Genomic DNA, 17,343 nt, shown 5'->3' with positions numbered 1-17,343 from the left:
TGAATGTTGATAAATGCTTGTGTCTATGACATTTCAGATGAAAATGATCTGGAGAGAGTCTTCCGTTTGCCGGCCACAACTTACATCGGTGGAAACGAGGCAGCATTGCCGCTCAAGGAAATCATCCGCAGACTGGAGGCAACTGGCATTAAACTCACTTCCCTTTTTATTCTTTTTCATTTTTTAACCTCTCTTTGACTGATTTGCCTTGCTATTCCAGGAAAATGTAAAGTTTGGTATTGTGCAGTCGTAAATGCTGTAAATTAATGACAGTTACAGAAAGTGTTGTGGTGACCATGATGCTAAATGTGTTGTGGTGACCGTGATGCTAAATGTGGGTAGTCACTGAACTGAGTGAAATGAGAGATTGACTGTGCTAATGTTTAAGGCAATGTGTAAACTACTAAAGGGATTGTGCTGTTTTGATCTGTGACCTGGTTGCCTTAAGTGGGGAAAAAAGTTCTACAAAGAGAAAAATGTGTTAAATAAAGAACAAAAAATAGTTTTTACGTTTATCTCGTGAGTAGCAAAGCCTGGTGTTTGTTTCCTAAGATCAGGATGATAATCATGGTTTGAAAGTATCATGAAATATTATTAAAAAAAAAAATTTAAAAAAGGATTCTTCTCATCAGGATATTGTAACTGCAGTTTTCATGTTATTTGACAGAAGAGAAAATGATGAGTGATGAAAATATATTCACAGTGCCCAGTCTTTTTTGTTCCTGGTTAGGAATTTTCAGTTTCGGGTCAGCTTTAGGGTTGGTTTTGCAGGAGGTGTATTGCCGCCACATTGGTGTAGAGTTCATGTTCATCAACAACCTGGACCAGACCGACTGGATCCGCCGCAAGTTTGAGACCCCTGGCATCATGCAGTTCAGCACTGAGGACAAGCGTCTCATTCTGGCCCGCCTTATTCGATCCACACGGTACTGGGAAAAGCATGTGGATATATGTTTAAATGAACGTTTTAATCTGTGGAATATATACAGAACATGTGCACGCACACACACACACACACACACACACACACACACACACACACACACATGCATGCAAGCATATACATGTGAACCCACCTCATAGACTCATTCGCAGCATGTATCATTCACTTGTATGCATGCATGCATGTGCACAGTTTCTCATAACACATACACACATACGCACATACACATACGCACATGCATGTATGCATGCATGAGCACACAGTTAATCATAACACACACACACACACACACACACACACACACACACACAGAGCACCTATATATATTCCCACTGATGACAATGGTTAAGGTTTGAGGAGTTCCTGGCCAGGAAGTGGTCGTCAGAGAAGCGGTTTGGCCTGGAGGGCTGCGAGGTGCTGATCCCCTGCATGAAGTCCATCATCGACTCTTCTAGTGCTCTGGGCGTCGACAGCTTTGTCATTGGAATGCCTCACAGGTAGGCCTGCTTTCTTCTTTTGCATTCATGGGCTGCAATGCCCTCGTTCACCTGTTTGTATGAGAGGGTTTTTACTTGTATGACTGTTTTTACCTTGACGTTTAGGCAGCTGTACTCTGTTTTGGCTAGGTATGTTCTGGGTTTTTACTTGTATGACTGTTTTTACCTTGACGTTTAGGCAGCTGTACTCTGTTTTGGCTAGGTATGTTGTGGGTTTTTACTTGTATGACTGTTTTTACCTTGACGTTTAGGCAGCTGTACTCTGTTTTGGCTAGGTATGTTCTGGGTTTTTACTTGTATGACTGTTTTTACCTTGACGTTTAGGCAGCTGTACTCTGTTTTGGCTGGGTATGTTCTGGGTTTTTACTTGTATGACTGTTTTTACCTTGACGTTTAGGCAGCTGTACTCTGTTTTGGCTGGGTATGTTTTGGGTTTTTACTTGTATGACTGTTTTTACCTTGACGTTTAGGCAGCTGTACTCTGTTTTGGCTAGGTATGTTTTGGGTTTTTACTTGTATGACTGTTTTTACCTTGACGTTTAGGCAGCTGTACTCTGTTTTGGCTGGGTATGTTCTTGCTTCAGTGACCCGCAGAATGTTGACTTGGATTATGGGATCTTTAACGTGTGTGTTTGATCTCCTGTATGCTCATACACACAAAAGGGAATCATTCACTCTTATTTTGATTGTCACTTTTACTTTTGATGTGATAATTCTAGCATATCTTTTATGACCAGGCGGCTATGTTATGACCAGGCTGCAAGTTTGCTTATGTGTGATTGAGCTTGTGTGCATGTATTGTGAGTGAGCTTGTGTGCATGTATTGTGAGTGAGCTTGTGTGCATGTATTGTGAGTGAGCTTGTGTGCATGTATTGATGTATTGTGAGTGAGCTTGTGTGCATGTATTGTGAGTGAGCTTGTGTGCATGTATGAGTGCAGTTTGACCAGTGCACATTCCTGGAAATTATTTTAATATTCTGGTGCTCTTAAACTGCTGAACCTTAATGCTGTGAGATCTGTTTGGCTTGAATCTAAACTGCAAATACTGCTTTCTGTGTTCTGTTGAAATAATTCTGTTGAACAAGAGTAATACAGTCCCAATAGGAAAATAATCTTGATAAAGAAAGGTAACTGATAATCTGACAGGTAAGTTTATTATTATCACAGAGAGATGTGATAAGAAAAATATTTAGATAAAGAAAAAAATATTTGGATGAAAAAATGTAAATGCTATTCTGACAGGTAGATTTTGTATTATCACAGAGAGATGTGACAAGAAAATATTTTGATAAAGAAAGGTAGCTGATATTCTGACAGGTAAGTTCAGTATTGTCACAGAGAGATATCAGCCTTCTCTTACGAGCATTCTCATTAAACAACAGTTAAGGGGTTGAACCACTTGTCAATTTTCAGCTGTTAACTAACTCCCTTACCCGCCTCCCTTCACTGGCTCCCCATTCAGGCACGAATACAATACAGACTCTCAGTCCTCTGTCACAGTTTCTTCACTGATACTTGTCCTGTCTATCTTTCAGATCTGCTTTCTGTCTATTCAACATCCAGACAACTCCGTGGTTCAGATGACAAGTGCACACTGTCTATTCCAAAGATTCGTAGAAAAACTGACGGTGAACGTTGCATTTCTTTTGTTGCACCGAAACAGTGGAATATATTACCCTCACGCCTGCATTCAAAAGAGCCCTCAAAACATATCTTTTCAAAGTGTTCTGTTCTCACTGAAACTTTTTCCATCTGCATTTGCTTGCTGTGATCTTACTGCTGGATGTGGTCTTTGTGTTGATTTGTATACATTTGTGATGATTTTAATGCATATGATGTCTGGTTCTTTGGTGTTAATTTTTGACCATGGTGAATCTGAATGTGATGTGCTTTGTTGTGCTGTGATTTGGGCCTGTGTGATTTGAGACTGTGTGATTTGGGCCTGTGTGATTTGAGACTGTGTGATTTGGGCCTGTGTGATTGGAGACTGTAATGGTGCCTGTATTGTGTGATTGGAGACTGTAATGGTGCCTGTATTGTGTGATTGGAGACTGTAATGGTGCCTGTGTTAATTTCTGTATTTTTATATCACTTAGTCTGGAATTTATGTGTATATTTAGCCAGTGTCATGTGAGACTGTATTGACTTTGTACATATTTTACGTCATTTATTCTTAGATTAGTTTATTTGATTTTATTATTTTTATTGAGACCCATCTGAGATGGGGGTACTGCACAATATAAGCCTGCATTTTAGTATTATTAAGATAAGATAAGATAAGAATAACTTTATTATCTCCAACTGGAGAAATTTGGTCAGGTGCATTATCACAACATAGACAAGTAAACAACATGGGGACCATAACTGTAAAAGCCAACAACAGCCCCAACAAATATTACGAAGATACAAATGTAAAAAATATCACATACATCGTTTCATACATACATCCACACACTGCAGGTAATAACTAGTATTCTTAATGTAAAAACAGAAAGAATTAAGAAACATTATTTGAATATAATTATAAACATAGCCTACTATACTGCACATTGATTATAATAGACAGATAAGATAAGAATAAAGATGAATTGCGGAAAACCACAACCAGATAATCAGCACACACCCGCACCGCACCCCCACCCACCCCCACGCCCACCCCACACACGCGGATAACTTGATTAAACAAGAGTAATAAACATATGTTCTCAAATAAAAGCATTTCACATATTCGCTTTAAAAACATTGCAATTAATTATTACATCGTAATTATTAAACAGAAATATATTTAGAATATGGACGTTAGCATTAGACATATTCATTGTACATTCATCCTGCATATTGCACATTATTCTTCCTACATATTGCACATTCGTTATAACCAATTGTCACGTTTTAAGCTCAGTAAACACACACACACACACACACACACACACACACACACAACTAGAACAAGGTACAGCCTATCATGCACGGACTTTCACACGTCTCACACGAGAGTGCGTGCGCGCACACACACACACACAGTTCTCAAGAATTTAAAAGGTGGATTGAACGTGGAATAAAAGTCTTCAGAGCTCTGGATTTCAACTTAAAAGTTCTGTAGCGTCGTCCTGATGGCAATAGCTCATAATACTTTGCTAAAATATGGGTGTCGTCAGTTGCTATCTGCCTGCTTTTTTTAACCACTCGACTTTCATACAGCTCTTGCATACTAGCTTGTTTCACTCCCACAATTTTACTGCATACACTCATGACATCGTTCAAAACACGCTTACTCCGCACTCCCAAACTTCCATACCAGCACATAAATGAAACTGTAAGCACAGACTCGATACAACATCGATAATAACTTTGAAGAATATTTGAATTTATACCAACATTTCTAAGCTTCTGTAAACAAAAAATTCTAGATTGACATTTCTTATGAATGGAATCAACATTTCTGTCAAAAGTCAGCGTATTGTCTAAGATGGTCCCTAAATATCTATATTCATTGACCCTCTCCACTGTTTGACCATCAATAACAAGTTCAGCTACAGGCAAGGGGTCTTTCCGAAAATCTATTAACATTTCTTTTGTTTTCAATACGTTGAGATCCAGATAGTTTTTCTCACACCATGAACAGAACTTTTTAATTTCACTGAAATAAATAGCATCAGAGTTGGACAGATCTTCAATTGCTGAATCATCAGAATATTTTATGACAGGAGTTTCCTCCGTGCCTCTGCAGTCATTTGTGTACAGTGTAAAAAGAACAGGGGACAGCACTGTACCTTGGGGTGCACCAGTAGAAGTAGATTTTAGAGAAGAGTGGGCAGAATGAAAGCGGACGGACTGAGTTCTATTGAGAAGAAAACTTATTATCCAAAGAGTAAGCTTCGGATCAACATCCATGCCTAGCAGTTTGAGGGCAAGGAGATGAGGTTGTATTGTGTTAAAAGCAGAAGAGAAGTCAACAAAAAGGATACGAACGAAAGATCCCGTGTTATTCAAATGAAGGAAAGCATTATGAAGGAGAGTTAGGATAGCATCGTCAGTACTTCTGTGTGCTTTATAAGCAAACTGAAGAGAGTCAAGCTGCTGTTCAGTGAAAGAAAGAAGATGTCGGAGAATAATTTTTTCAAAGCATTTCATCACTACTGAAGTCAGGGCAACAGGACGGTAATCATTTAGTGCGGCTGGGTTCTTTTTCTTGGGGATAGGACAGATAGTAGATTTTTTCCAGATGCTGGGGACAGAGCAGTCCTTCAGAGACCAGTTGAAAATTTTACAGAACACGTCACACAACTGGGAAGCACATGTTTTCAGTAATTTTCCGCAGATATTGTCAGGGCCAATTGCCTTCATGACATTCAGTTTTAAAAATAAAGATTCAACAACTTTTGCATCGATCTCAAAGTCTTCACCTGTGTTCCTATCTTTGATCTTTTCCTGCAACTGTGAGATAACACTATCCAGTTCCCTTCCCAGATCATTCCTTTCAAAGCGACAGTAGAAATCATTCAGTTTATTTGAAAAATCAATCTGTTCATCCTTTTCCATTTTACAAGCTACTGTTTTCCTTTTCGTTTCTCCAGTGATAATTTTTAACCCATCCCATGCATCTGCCATTCTTCCCGTCTGAAACTGTTGCTCTACTTTTGACTTGAATTCCCTCTGTCCCCTTCGTAATTCACCTCTAAGCTTCTTTTGTATCAATTTCCTATCCTTCTTGTTCCCTGACTGAAACGCTACCTTTTTCTCGTTTAAAATTGTTTTGAGAGACTTTGAGATCCATGGTTTGTTGTTGGGGAAAAGTTTAATTATTTTTGTCGGAATTATCATGTCTTCACAGAAACTGATATAAGATGTAACAACATCAGCTGCTTCATGAACATTCTCACATGGGTCAGTCAACACACTCCAATCAGTACAATCAAAACATCTCTCAGTTCATCCACACTCTCTGACGTCCAAACTTTCACACTCTTTTTCACAATCAGCTCTGTCTGTATCTTTGGTCTGTAGGCTGGGATTAAATGAACAACATCATGATCAGATACACCCACTGGTGCAAGGGGAACAGATTTGTAGGCATTAGGAATGTTCCCGTAACACAGATCGATTGTCTTGTCCAGTCTGGTCCGGCAGGTAACATATTGTTTAAAAGAAGGTAAGGCTTTCTTTAAATCACAATGATTAAAATCTCCAACAATAAAACACGGGGCGTCGGCAGAGATGAGTTGAAGGTCGCGAACAACACCTGCGATCGTCTGTCCTGCACGTGCAGCAGATGCCTGGTTAAAGACTGGGGCGTAGACAACAGTCAGAAAAATACGGCCGAACTCACGTGGCAGGTATCGAGGCCTCAGCGACACTGATATGAGTTCAAGTTCCTGTGTACACAGCTGCTTCTTCACACACACATTCGCACTGTCACACCACTTCTCATTGACATACAGGCACACGCCACCACCCATTTTCTTCCCCACTTTCTTGCAGTCTCTGTCCATTCTGTACGGAGTGTTAAAACCATCAATCGCAACACATTCATTCGACACTTTCTCACTAAACCAGGTTTCGGTAAAACAAAGCACACACGAGTTCCTAAAATCATTTAAAAATCGACAGTTTGCTCGTACTTCATCTAAATTACAGTTTCTGCCGTTTGGATTAAGAGATCTGACATTGGATAAAATCATAGATTATTATTTTTAACTAACATCTGTCGTCCAACAGAGGTCGTCTAAACGTGCTGGCCAACGTGTGCCGCAAACCGCTGGAGAAGATCATCTGTCAGTTTGACTCCAAGCTGGAGGCTGCGGACGAGGGCTCCGGGGATGTGAAGTACCACCTGGGCATGTCCCATGAGCGTCTGAACCGGGTGACCAACAAGAACATCCGCCTGGCTGTGGTGGCCAACCCCTCTCACCTGGAGGCTGTGGACCCCGTGGTGCAGGGCAAAGTGAAGGCTGAGCAGTTCTACCGTGGCGACGCCGAGGGAAAGAATGTAGGTGACTCTGTGTGTGTGTGTGTGTGTGTGTGTGTGTGTGTGAATGCTTATGCTACTTTGTCAGTGCATTTGTGCATGCTTTAATGCTTGTATGAACATTATTAGATTGTTAGGTTGTGCATTTTGGTGTATTTAAGTGTAACACTAATGCAATGTGTGATGTAGAAAGTTATGTTTTGCAAAGCACCTGGAGCAGTTTTCTAGAATGAGGCTTAGATATCAGTATCCATTATTACCAGTCTTGTGTACATGTGTGTGAAAATGTGCTGGAATATATGGGTGCGTCTTTGTATGTGTGTGTGTTTGATTCTCATAGAGTGATAGCTCCAAGTTATAAGAAAATTGTGTAAAGAAACGGAGTTATCCTAGTGAACATGAAGTATAATTGAGATGTGTGTTGTTTGCTCTTGATAGGTGAAAAAATGTAGACATGGAAAGTGGAAGTATAAAATGATCTAACCTAAGATTTGGTGTAACAGGGAATTTTTTATTTTTGGGAGTGTGCGTCACACAGTTTCACAGTGCTTTAGCACCAACATTCTGGGCCAGGAATTAGAAATTCAGAATTTCTGAATCCATTTTGTCACACTTGAATGATGCTTTAAGTTAATATTACAGCACTTTTAATATATTTCTCTGTTGAAAGCAACAAGTCATAACAGATTTCTTTATCCTCTGTTGGTGGCGAAGTTTGAAAAAGATTCTTATTAAGAATTTTTAAAATATTATCTGACACACTACATCTCATTAGTAATATTAAAGATCAAGTATGTTTCATCAGTCACAAAGCACAGAAACCAGCAGAAATATGAAAGTACCCAACTTTATGCTTTGACACCATATTGATAACCTGTTTTAAGAATTTCATTTCCTAACTTGAAATAACAACAACAACAAAAAAGTTGTCACTGACCCTGACAAATGGACAAGCTGTGCTGAAAAGCAGGAGAGAAAACCATAACTGGTGGAGTGAGTTACTGTGGTTCAGCAGAAGAAAGGCAGTGGTTGTGTAGGAATGTTGACTAGCATTACTGTTTGATTACTTATAAACCTTCTTGGGTGAGAGAGTGGGGATGTAACTTGGGCAAGACTCTCTAATGTAATCAAATTCAAGCTCAGTCAGTCAGGACAGCAGCTGCCTCTTCTTCTGTTCTGATGGTGATAGTCATACATACATACTTACCTTAAAACAAAAAGTAGCTGTGGTGTGGTAGAAAGAATCATATTAATTCAGCATAATGTAGCTGAGTCAGTTGGGCATGGACTTATCCTCCAGTGTTGACCAGTGATCAGGGTGCAAGGCCCCATGGGGAAAAACACTTGCCTCCAGTTTTCCTCTCTCCACCCAGCTGTGACTGGGTACCTGTCACTGGACTTGTCCTCCAGTTTTGACCAGTGATCAGGGTGCAAGGCCCCATGGGGAAAAACACTTGACTCCAGTCTTCCTCTCTCCACCCAGCTGTGACTGGGTACCTGTCACTGGACTTGTCCTCCAGTTTTGACCAGTGATCAGGGTGCAAGGCCCCATGGGGAAAAACACTTGACTCCAGTCTTCCTCTCTCCACCCAGCTGTGACTGGGTACCTGACACTGGACTTGTCCTCCAGTTTTGACCAGTGATCAGGGTGCAAGGCCCCATGGGGAAAAACACTTGACTCCAGTCTTCCTCTCTCCACCCAGCTGTGACTGGGTACCTGACACTGGACTTGTCCTCCAGCTTTGACCAGTGATCAGGGTGCAAGGCCCCATGGGGAAAAACACTTGACTCCAGTCTTCCTCTCTCCACCCAGCTGTGACTGGGTACCTGACACTGGTTGGGGAAGGACAGGATGGGGCTTTGCCTTCCTATGCCCAACGTATGGCACGGTTGATAGGAATTCACTGTTCCAATGACGTAAAAGTCTTTTAACCTGTCGAACATGTTGGCAGGTGATTAGCATCATGCTGCACATGGATGGTTGATTAATTAGTGGGTTAGCTGGTTTGTTGATTAGTTCATTATTTATATATTATTTATTGTTTTAAATGTTCTGAAATATGTCAATGTAATTTTGTGTGATTTCATTTGAATGCTTAAAACATGTGCTTGTCTTTTTAAATGTACATCTTGTGTTTGTATTGTGAGCTCTACGACCACATGGTAATTCCTCTTGAGAGATGATGAATTGACCTGACTACTTGACTTCATTTTACGTTGACAGGTGATGAGCATCTTGTGTTTGTGTTGTAAGTTATACAACCAGCAAGTGATTCCTCTGAGAGACAATGACTTCATTTTACGTTGACAGGTGATGAGCATCTTGTGTTTGTGTTGTAAGTTATACAACCAGCAGGTGATTCCTCTGAGAGACAGTGAAGATGATCTGACTACTTGACTTCATTTTACGTTGACAGGTGATGAGCATCTTGTGTTTGTGTTGTAAGTTATACAACCAGCAGGTGATTCCTCTGAGAGACAATGACTTCATTTTACGTTGACAGGTGATGAGCATCTTGTGTTTGTGTTGTAAGTTATACAACCAGCAGGTGATTCCTCTGAGAGACAGTGAAGATGATCTGACTACTTGACTTCATTTTACGTTGACAGGTGATGAGCATCTTGTGTTTGTGTTGTAAGTTATACAACCAGCAAGTGATTCCTCTGAGAGACAATGACTTCATTTTACGTTGACAGGTGATGAGCATCTTGTGTTTGTGTTGTAAGTTATACAACCAGCAGGTGATTCCTCTGAGAGACAATGAAGATGACCTGACGTGACTTACAATTTATGTTGACAGGTGATGAGCATCCTGCTGCACGGAGACGCTGCCTTTGCTGGCCAGGGCATCGTGTACGAGACAATGCACCTGTCTGACCTGCCCGCCTTCACCACCCATGGCACTATCCACGTCGTCGTCAACAACCAGGTCATTAGCATTTCACTATGACAGTCAAGCAATGAAGCAGTGTGACCTAATGATAGTGAATTAGTAATTATGATAGTTTATTTCTTGATAATAGTTTTTTTGCACCTGTGCCTTTCATTAATAATGCTCAAAACTCATTGCATGAGATATATGACAAAAAGAGAAATATTTTACTTGTTCTTCTATTCGTTTGTCAGATGCACAGATTTGACATGAATATCGCAATCACTAGTGAGGTTTTTATTACAACTGTCCACCAACTTCAACTCCCATGTATACAACGTACGGTCATCGCAACCATTTAGTGAACATCCGGATATCATACATGTAATCATAATTCTAACCAACCATGCATGCTGTTGGACAAATGTTAGTGTGTGCATGCACACACACACACACACACACACACACACACACACACACACACAGAGTAAATTAATAGTTATGCAAATATTATAAGAAATCCCAGGTGCAGCATGCACTTAGCTTATGTAAAAGAACCCACAGCAACAAAAGGATTGTCCCTTGCAAAATTCTATAGAAAAATTCACTTTGATAGTGAAACAAACACACTTGTAAAGAGATTTAAAAGAAAATAAAAATAAAAAGATTAGTGTCACTGGTCTGGGACTGTGCACTCTTCCTGAGGAGAGCAGCCTGAATTTCACACAGATAAATCTGATTTGCTTTCAGCATATTGACGAATTTGGCAGGAATGTTTATTGCTCGTGACAAGACAAAGGCCTAGAAAAGCACACTGTCCTTGCATTGTATAGTGTGGAGTAACACAGAGCGTCTGGAACTGGTATATGTTCAGGGTGGGAAAGCCAGCCTCATATTAATTTTCAAATCATGTGACATGAGGGGAGGGGGAGGGGGTGGCAGGACTTGATCAAGGTCACTGAAGGATCTGTTGACTGCATGGTTCATCACAGTCAAAGATGAAACAGAGCATGAACATTTTGGCAGAGGTACTTCTGTTTCTGTATTTACAATGTTGGATTATAATTGTGGGAGTTGGCACCTTGCCTTGTGTATGTACCTGGCACATTGTTGTTAACAACCTAGTACCTCCTTCTTCTTTTTTTTATAATTTTTTTGTTTTGTTGTTGTTGTTTTTCTTCTCTTTGTTATCATTTTCCTAGAAAGCATGTTAAAAATAAATAAATAAAAGAACATGTGGTTCTGACTTGTGAATTTCTGAAATGACTTTGTTTTCCTCATTCTTTTTTTCTTCAGATTTTATTTATTTATTTATTGTCAGTTTTTCTTTTCTTCTCCTTTTAATATTTGATCTAGAAAGTTTGGAAAAAAAAAGATTAAAAAAAAGATCTGTGGTCCTGACTCAATCATTTCTGAAATATTTCATTTTCCCCTGAGTCGGTCTTTTTTATTTAGATTTTTTATCTTTTTAATTGTTTGTTTATTTATGTGATTTTCTCTCTTTTTTTTTTCTTTCCTTTGTCATCTTTTTCCTAAATTGATTGTTCAGTTGCACATATTTGACGATGACCCACTGGTGCATGGTGCAGACTCCGGCAGGGGTCTGGATTCCTGTCCTGTCCAGACTACTAGTCCACTAAAACACTGAATTAAAAACATGTTCTGACTCATCAAGTATTACCCTTTTTCTTTCTCTTAAGTCTTTTTTCTTCAGATTTTATTCATTTCTTTATTTATGATCTGTTCTTTCTTCCCTTTTTCTTAAAAAGCTTGTTGGAAAATGAAAAAGGAAAAGAAGGTACTGACTTGTTGATTTCTGAAGTATTGTCTTTTTTTTCTCTTTTTTTTCCCCTGTCTTTTTTTTCCTAGATTTTGTTTGTGAATTTATTATTTGTTTTTTCTTCCCTTTGTGATATTTTTCTTACAAAGCTTGTAAAAAAATTGAATGAATAATGATAATAATAGTGGTATTTATATAGTGCTGAATCTTGTGCAGGGACAAGTCAAAGCACTTTCACACCAGTCATTCACACGCATGCATAACTCTAAAACTGGAGAAACTGAAGACAAGGAAGAGGCAGGGAAGGGAGGCTATTTTGGGAAGAGGTGGGTTTTAAGGCCAGACTTGAAAGAGCTGAGTGTGGAGACTTGACGAAGCGAAAGAGGAAGTTCATTCCAATTGCAAAGTTCAGAGACAGAGAAAGAACGGCAGCCAACAGTCGAGTGTTTGAATCTGGGTATGCGTAAAGAGAGTGAATCCGATGCTGATCGTAGTGGACGAGATGGAGTGTTGAGGTGAAGGCAGCCACAGAGATAGAAAGGGGCAGATTCGTGAATACATCTTTCACATAGAGTGCTGATCTTGTACTTTATTCTGTGTGAGACAGGGAACCAGTGGAGATGTTGCAAAAGAGGAGTGATGTGCTCAGATCAGTTCTTTCTGAGGACAAGTCGGGCAGCAGAGTTTTGTTTGCGCTGAAGGGACTGAGTGGATGAAGCAGGCAAACCAGACGATATAGAGTTACAGTAGTCAAAGCGAGAGAGAATGAGAGAAATGACAAGTCAAGATGTTGCGTCAAGGGACATATTTCCGGATGGAACTGATGCGCTGCAATTGACAGTGGCAAGATTGACATGTTTGACTGATAAATTTTTCCATGGACAGTATGTTGTCAAGGACAACGCTAGGTTCCTGACTGAACTGGAAAGAGGGATGGATGTACTGACAAGTTTTATTGTGTCAGTTGTGATGGAAGAGAGTTTTTGTTTAGTTCCTATGATCATTACTTCAGTTTTGTCTGCGTTCAATTGTAACTTATTTAGAGTCATCCAGTTTTGAATGTCCAGGAAGCAGTTGGACGTTTCTTGCAAGAGCGATGACATTTTTTCGGGGGTGTCACTCTTCTGGAGTTGAGTGTCATCAGCATAAGAATGATGACTGACAATATGGTGGTTGATAATTTCAGCGAGAGGAGCAGTGTACAGTGTGAAGAGCACTGGGCTTGAAACAGATCCCTGTGGGACTCCATGTTCGATCTTAATGGGTTCAGATTGGAAATGATCAACAATGGCAGACTGGAATCGATCAGTGAGATAAGATTTGAACCAGTTTAGAACAGTGCCATTGATACCAAATGTAAAATGAAGACAGGAAAGAAGGATTGAATGGTCTATCGTGTCAAAAGCGGCTGACAAGTCAAGAAGAGTGAGACGGGAGATCTGCCCTGAGTCGATGCTAGCAGTAGGTTATTCAGGATGTGGAGGAGAGTGGTTTCGGTACAGTGGTCAGCACAATAGGCAGACTGAAATGGGTGGATGAAATTCTTGAAACAAAAGGTGGTTGTTGAGCTGCTTCAGGACAGCTTTTTCAATGAGTTTGGACAGGAATGGAAGATTAGAAACTGGTCAATAGTTTTTCAGAATGTTTGCGTCAGTGTTGGATTTCTCCAGAAAAGGCCGGATGATTGCAGTTTTGAAAGTAGATGGAAACATTTTAGTGAGAAGGGATGAGTTGACAATATTGGTGATTGTGGGGAGAAGCTGTGAAACTGGGAAAAGACAGAGGCTGGTATAGGATCAAGCTCACAGGATTTTATTGTCATTTCTTTCAGGATTTCAAAAGAAATGATGTGGAAAAAAAAAGAAGAAGAAAAGATGGTATACTCATTCAGTTCTGAAGTATTACCATTTTTCACTGAAGTTTTGCTTTCAGATTTTAGTTATTTATTATCAGTTTTTTCCTTGAAAGCTTGTAAAAAATATAAACAAGCTAGATACTAAAAAAACGAAAGAAAGCGTATACCATAAAAAAAGATAATAAAATGGTCCTGACTCATTTACTACTGAAGTGTTACCTTCCCCACCCCACCCCCCACCCCCAGTCTTTTAAAAAAAAAATCTATGTATACATGTATTGAATTTTTATATATTTGGTTATTTTATTTATTTATTTATTTGTTATTTCATTTGATTTGCTCCCCAGATTGGGTTCACCACAGACCCCCGCATGTCTCGCTCCTCCCCGTACTGCACGGATGTGGCCCGCGTGGTGAATGCCCCCATCTTCCACGTCAATGCTGACGACCCTGAGGCCGTGACCTACGTGTGCAAGGTGGCAGCCGAGTGGAGGGCCACCTTCCAGAAGGACGTCATCATTGACCTGGTGTGTGTTTTGTGTTGAGATTTAGCAGAGATGCCAGCTGTTACTATTTCGCTGTATTTTGTTGCGCTCGAGCGCAGTTTGTTTCGACATTACGCCGACATCAGAATTATTTATTTTGTGTTGAATAGCATAGGCCTGTCTTCTGTTATTGATTCAGAGATGCCAGCTGTTACGATTTCGCTGTATTTTGTTGCGCTCGTGCAGTTTGTTCTGACGTTATGCCAACGTCAAAATTATTTATTTAGCATTGAATAGCGTAGGCTTGTCTTTTGTGATTGATTCAGAGATGCCAACTGTTAAGATTTCACCGTATTTTGACATGCTCAATGGCAGTTTGTTCTGACATTATGCCAACATCAAAATTACTTATTTGGCATAGGCCAGTTTTGTTTGGTTTATTCAGAGATGCCAACTGTTACGACTTAAGATAAGAATAACTTTATTATCTCCAACTGGAGAAATTTGGTCAGGTGCATTATCACAACATAGACAAGTAAACAACATGGGGACCATAACTGTAAAAGTCAACAACAGCTTTTACGAATATTACGAAGATATAAAAATATCACATACACCGTTTCATACATACATCCACACACTGCAGGTAATAACTAGTATTCTTAATGTAAAAACAGAAAGAATTAAGAAACATTATTTGAATATAATTATAAACATAGCCTACTATACTGCACATTGATTATAATAGACAGATAAGATAAAATAAAGATAAATTGCGGAAAACCGCAACCAGATAATCAGCACACACCCGTACCCACCCACCCCCCATCCACCCCACACACGCGGATTGCTTGATTAAACAAGAGTAATAAAGATACGTTCTCAAATAAAAGCATTTCACATATTCGCTTTTAAAACAATGGAATTAATTATTACATCGTAATTATTAACAGAAATATATTTAGAATATGGACGTTAGCATTAGACATATTCCATTGTACATTCATCCTGCATATTGCACATTATTCCTCTACATATTGCACATTCATTATAACCAGTTGTCACGTTTTTAAGCTCGGTAAACACACACACACACACACACACACACACACACACACACACACACACACCACAACTAGAACAAGGTACAACCTATTATGCACTGAGTTTCACATGTCTCACATGAGAGTGCGCACGCACGCGCGCGCGCGCGCACACACACACACACACACACACACACAGTTCTCAAGAATTTAAAAGGTGGATTGAACGTGGAATAAAAGTCTTCAGAGCTCTGGATTTCAGCTTAAAAGTTCTGTAGCATCGTCCTGATGGCAATAGCTCATAATACTTTGCTAAAATATGGGTGTCATCAGTTGCTATCTGCCTGCTTTTGTTAACCACTCGACTTCCATACAGCTCTTGCATACTAGCTTGTTTCACTCCCACAGTTTTACTGCATACACTCATGACATCGTTCAAAACACGCTTACTCCTCACTCCCAAACTTCCATACCAGCACATAAATGAAACTGAGCACGGACTCGATACAACATCGATAATAACTTTGAAGAATATTTGTATTTATACCAACATTTTTAAGCTTCTGTAAACAAAAAATTCTAGACTGACATTTCTTATGAATGGAATCAACATTTCTGTCAAAAGTCAGCTTATTGTCTAAGATGGTCCCTAAATATCTATATTCATTGACCCTCTCCACTGTTCGACCATCAATAACAAGGTTAGCTACAGGCAAGGGGTCTTTCTCCGTATTTTGTTATGCTCATGGCAGCTCGTTGCGATGTTACGCCAATGTTAGAATTGTTCCGACGAGGTCATTTTCGACTACATAGCATGGTCACATGCTTTCCTGTCGTAACATTACCCAGATGCTCTAGATCTGTCGATCATGAGGCCACGGCAGTCACTACTAACCTTGGTCTCCTGTGATGATGCTCGGCTAATTGCATACATGTATACATTGAAACAGCATTGAGTCGACCTATAACGTTAATCATAGCAGTAACACCATGTTACAGGCAGATCCAGGTGTCTGTATGCCTTGATGATAAAATGTGATGTGGCTCGAAGTCTTGAGTGTTCCAGCCAAATTTAAAAGGTACCTACCAAATTTCATGATTGTTCCTACAAACACTTCACAGAGAGATACTAACTACACCATGGACGTGTTTACTGCATATAAATATTCTGAAGTGGACACTGGAATGAACATAAAAGAAAACTGGAATCAGTCGTCTCTTTCAGCCCATTGTAGACTGGTTTGTGCAGATCTGTACATCTACCATGTGTTGCGATATGACATCTACCATGTGTTGCGATGTGACATCTACCATGTGTTGCGATGTGCTTGAAGCCATTGGATCATCTTCTTTACTGCCAAAATAAAATAGTAATTGAGATGTTATAAAACACACAAAAAACATGATTTAAATGGTGTTATTACATCCAATACAATCACATCTGTTTATCACATGAAGAAGAAAACAACATTGCTTTCAATTTTAAATATAGTTAAATAACGTCAGATGCACCACAGCAGTGGGGATTAGTCTGCTTGCTTCGGAACTGAACATGCATAGTTCGATCCCGCTCGCATGCCTTTTTTTTTTTCTTTTTTTTTTCGCCCAATCTTATTTTATATATAATATTTAATACAGAACACTTTTTAACAATTTTTTTTTAATCTCTTTTTTTCCCCTCGTGATTCCTTTTCTGGATAAAGCGCGAAGTACAAGTGAGTCCTGGAGGCTTTGCCTCTTGTTTTGTTTTTTTCAAAACTCAAATCTAATCCCTGCATCTTGTAAACTATATGCACCTTATTTGTGCCTGAAAACTTAATTCTTTCTGCCACTTTTTGCCACCTCTCACAACAAGCTCAACATTTTTGGCAAATGCAGCTAATTGTATTTGTTTGGCT

At 39.6% G+C, this 17,343-nt stretch overlaps 1 protein-coding gene across 2 annotated transcripts in view; it reads left to right on the top strand.

The window, feature by feature from the left end:
- LOC143294846 (2-oxoglutarate dehydrogenase complex component E1-like) overlaps positions 1–17,343 on the top strand; it is an 83,068-nt gene that overhangs the window by 41,055 nt on the left and 24,670 nt on the right. For both annotated transcript variants that reach the window (XM_076606389.1, XM_076606451.1), the window contains exons 5-10: positions 38–138; positions 772–926; positions 1,294–1,440; positions 7,160–7,430; positions 10,211–10,339; positions 14,265–14,444. In XM_076606389.1, the coding sequence (XP_076462504.1) occupies positions 38–138; positions 772–926; positions 1,294–1,440; positions 7,160–7,430; positions 10,211–10,339; positions 14,265–14,444 (983 nt within the window). The remainder of the gene's footprint in view (positions 1–37; positions 139–771; positions 927–1,293; positions 1,441–7,159; positions 7,431–10,210; positions 10,340–14,264; positions 14,445–17,343) is intronic.

Source organism: Babylonia areolata, chromosome 1 (assembly GCF_041734735.1).
Source record: "Babylonia areolata isolate BAREFJ2019XMU chromosome 1, ASM4173473v1, whole genome shotgun sequence".
Lineage (NCBI taxonomy): Eukaryota > Metazoa > Mollusca > Gastropoda > Neogastropoda > Buccinidae > Babylonia > Babylonia areolata.
The sequence above is the reverse complement of the archived record's forward strand: the minus strand, read 5'-3'. Positions and strand labels throughout refer to the sequence as shown.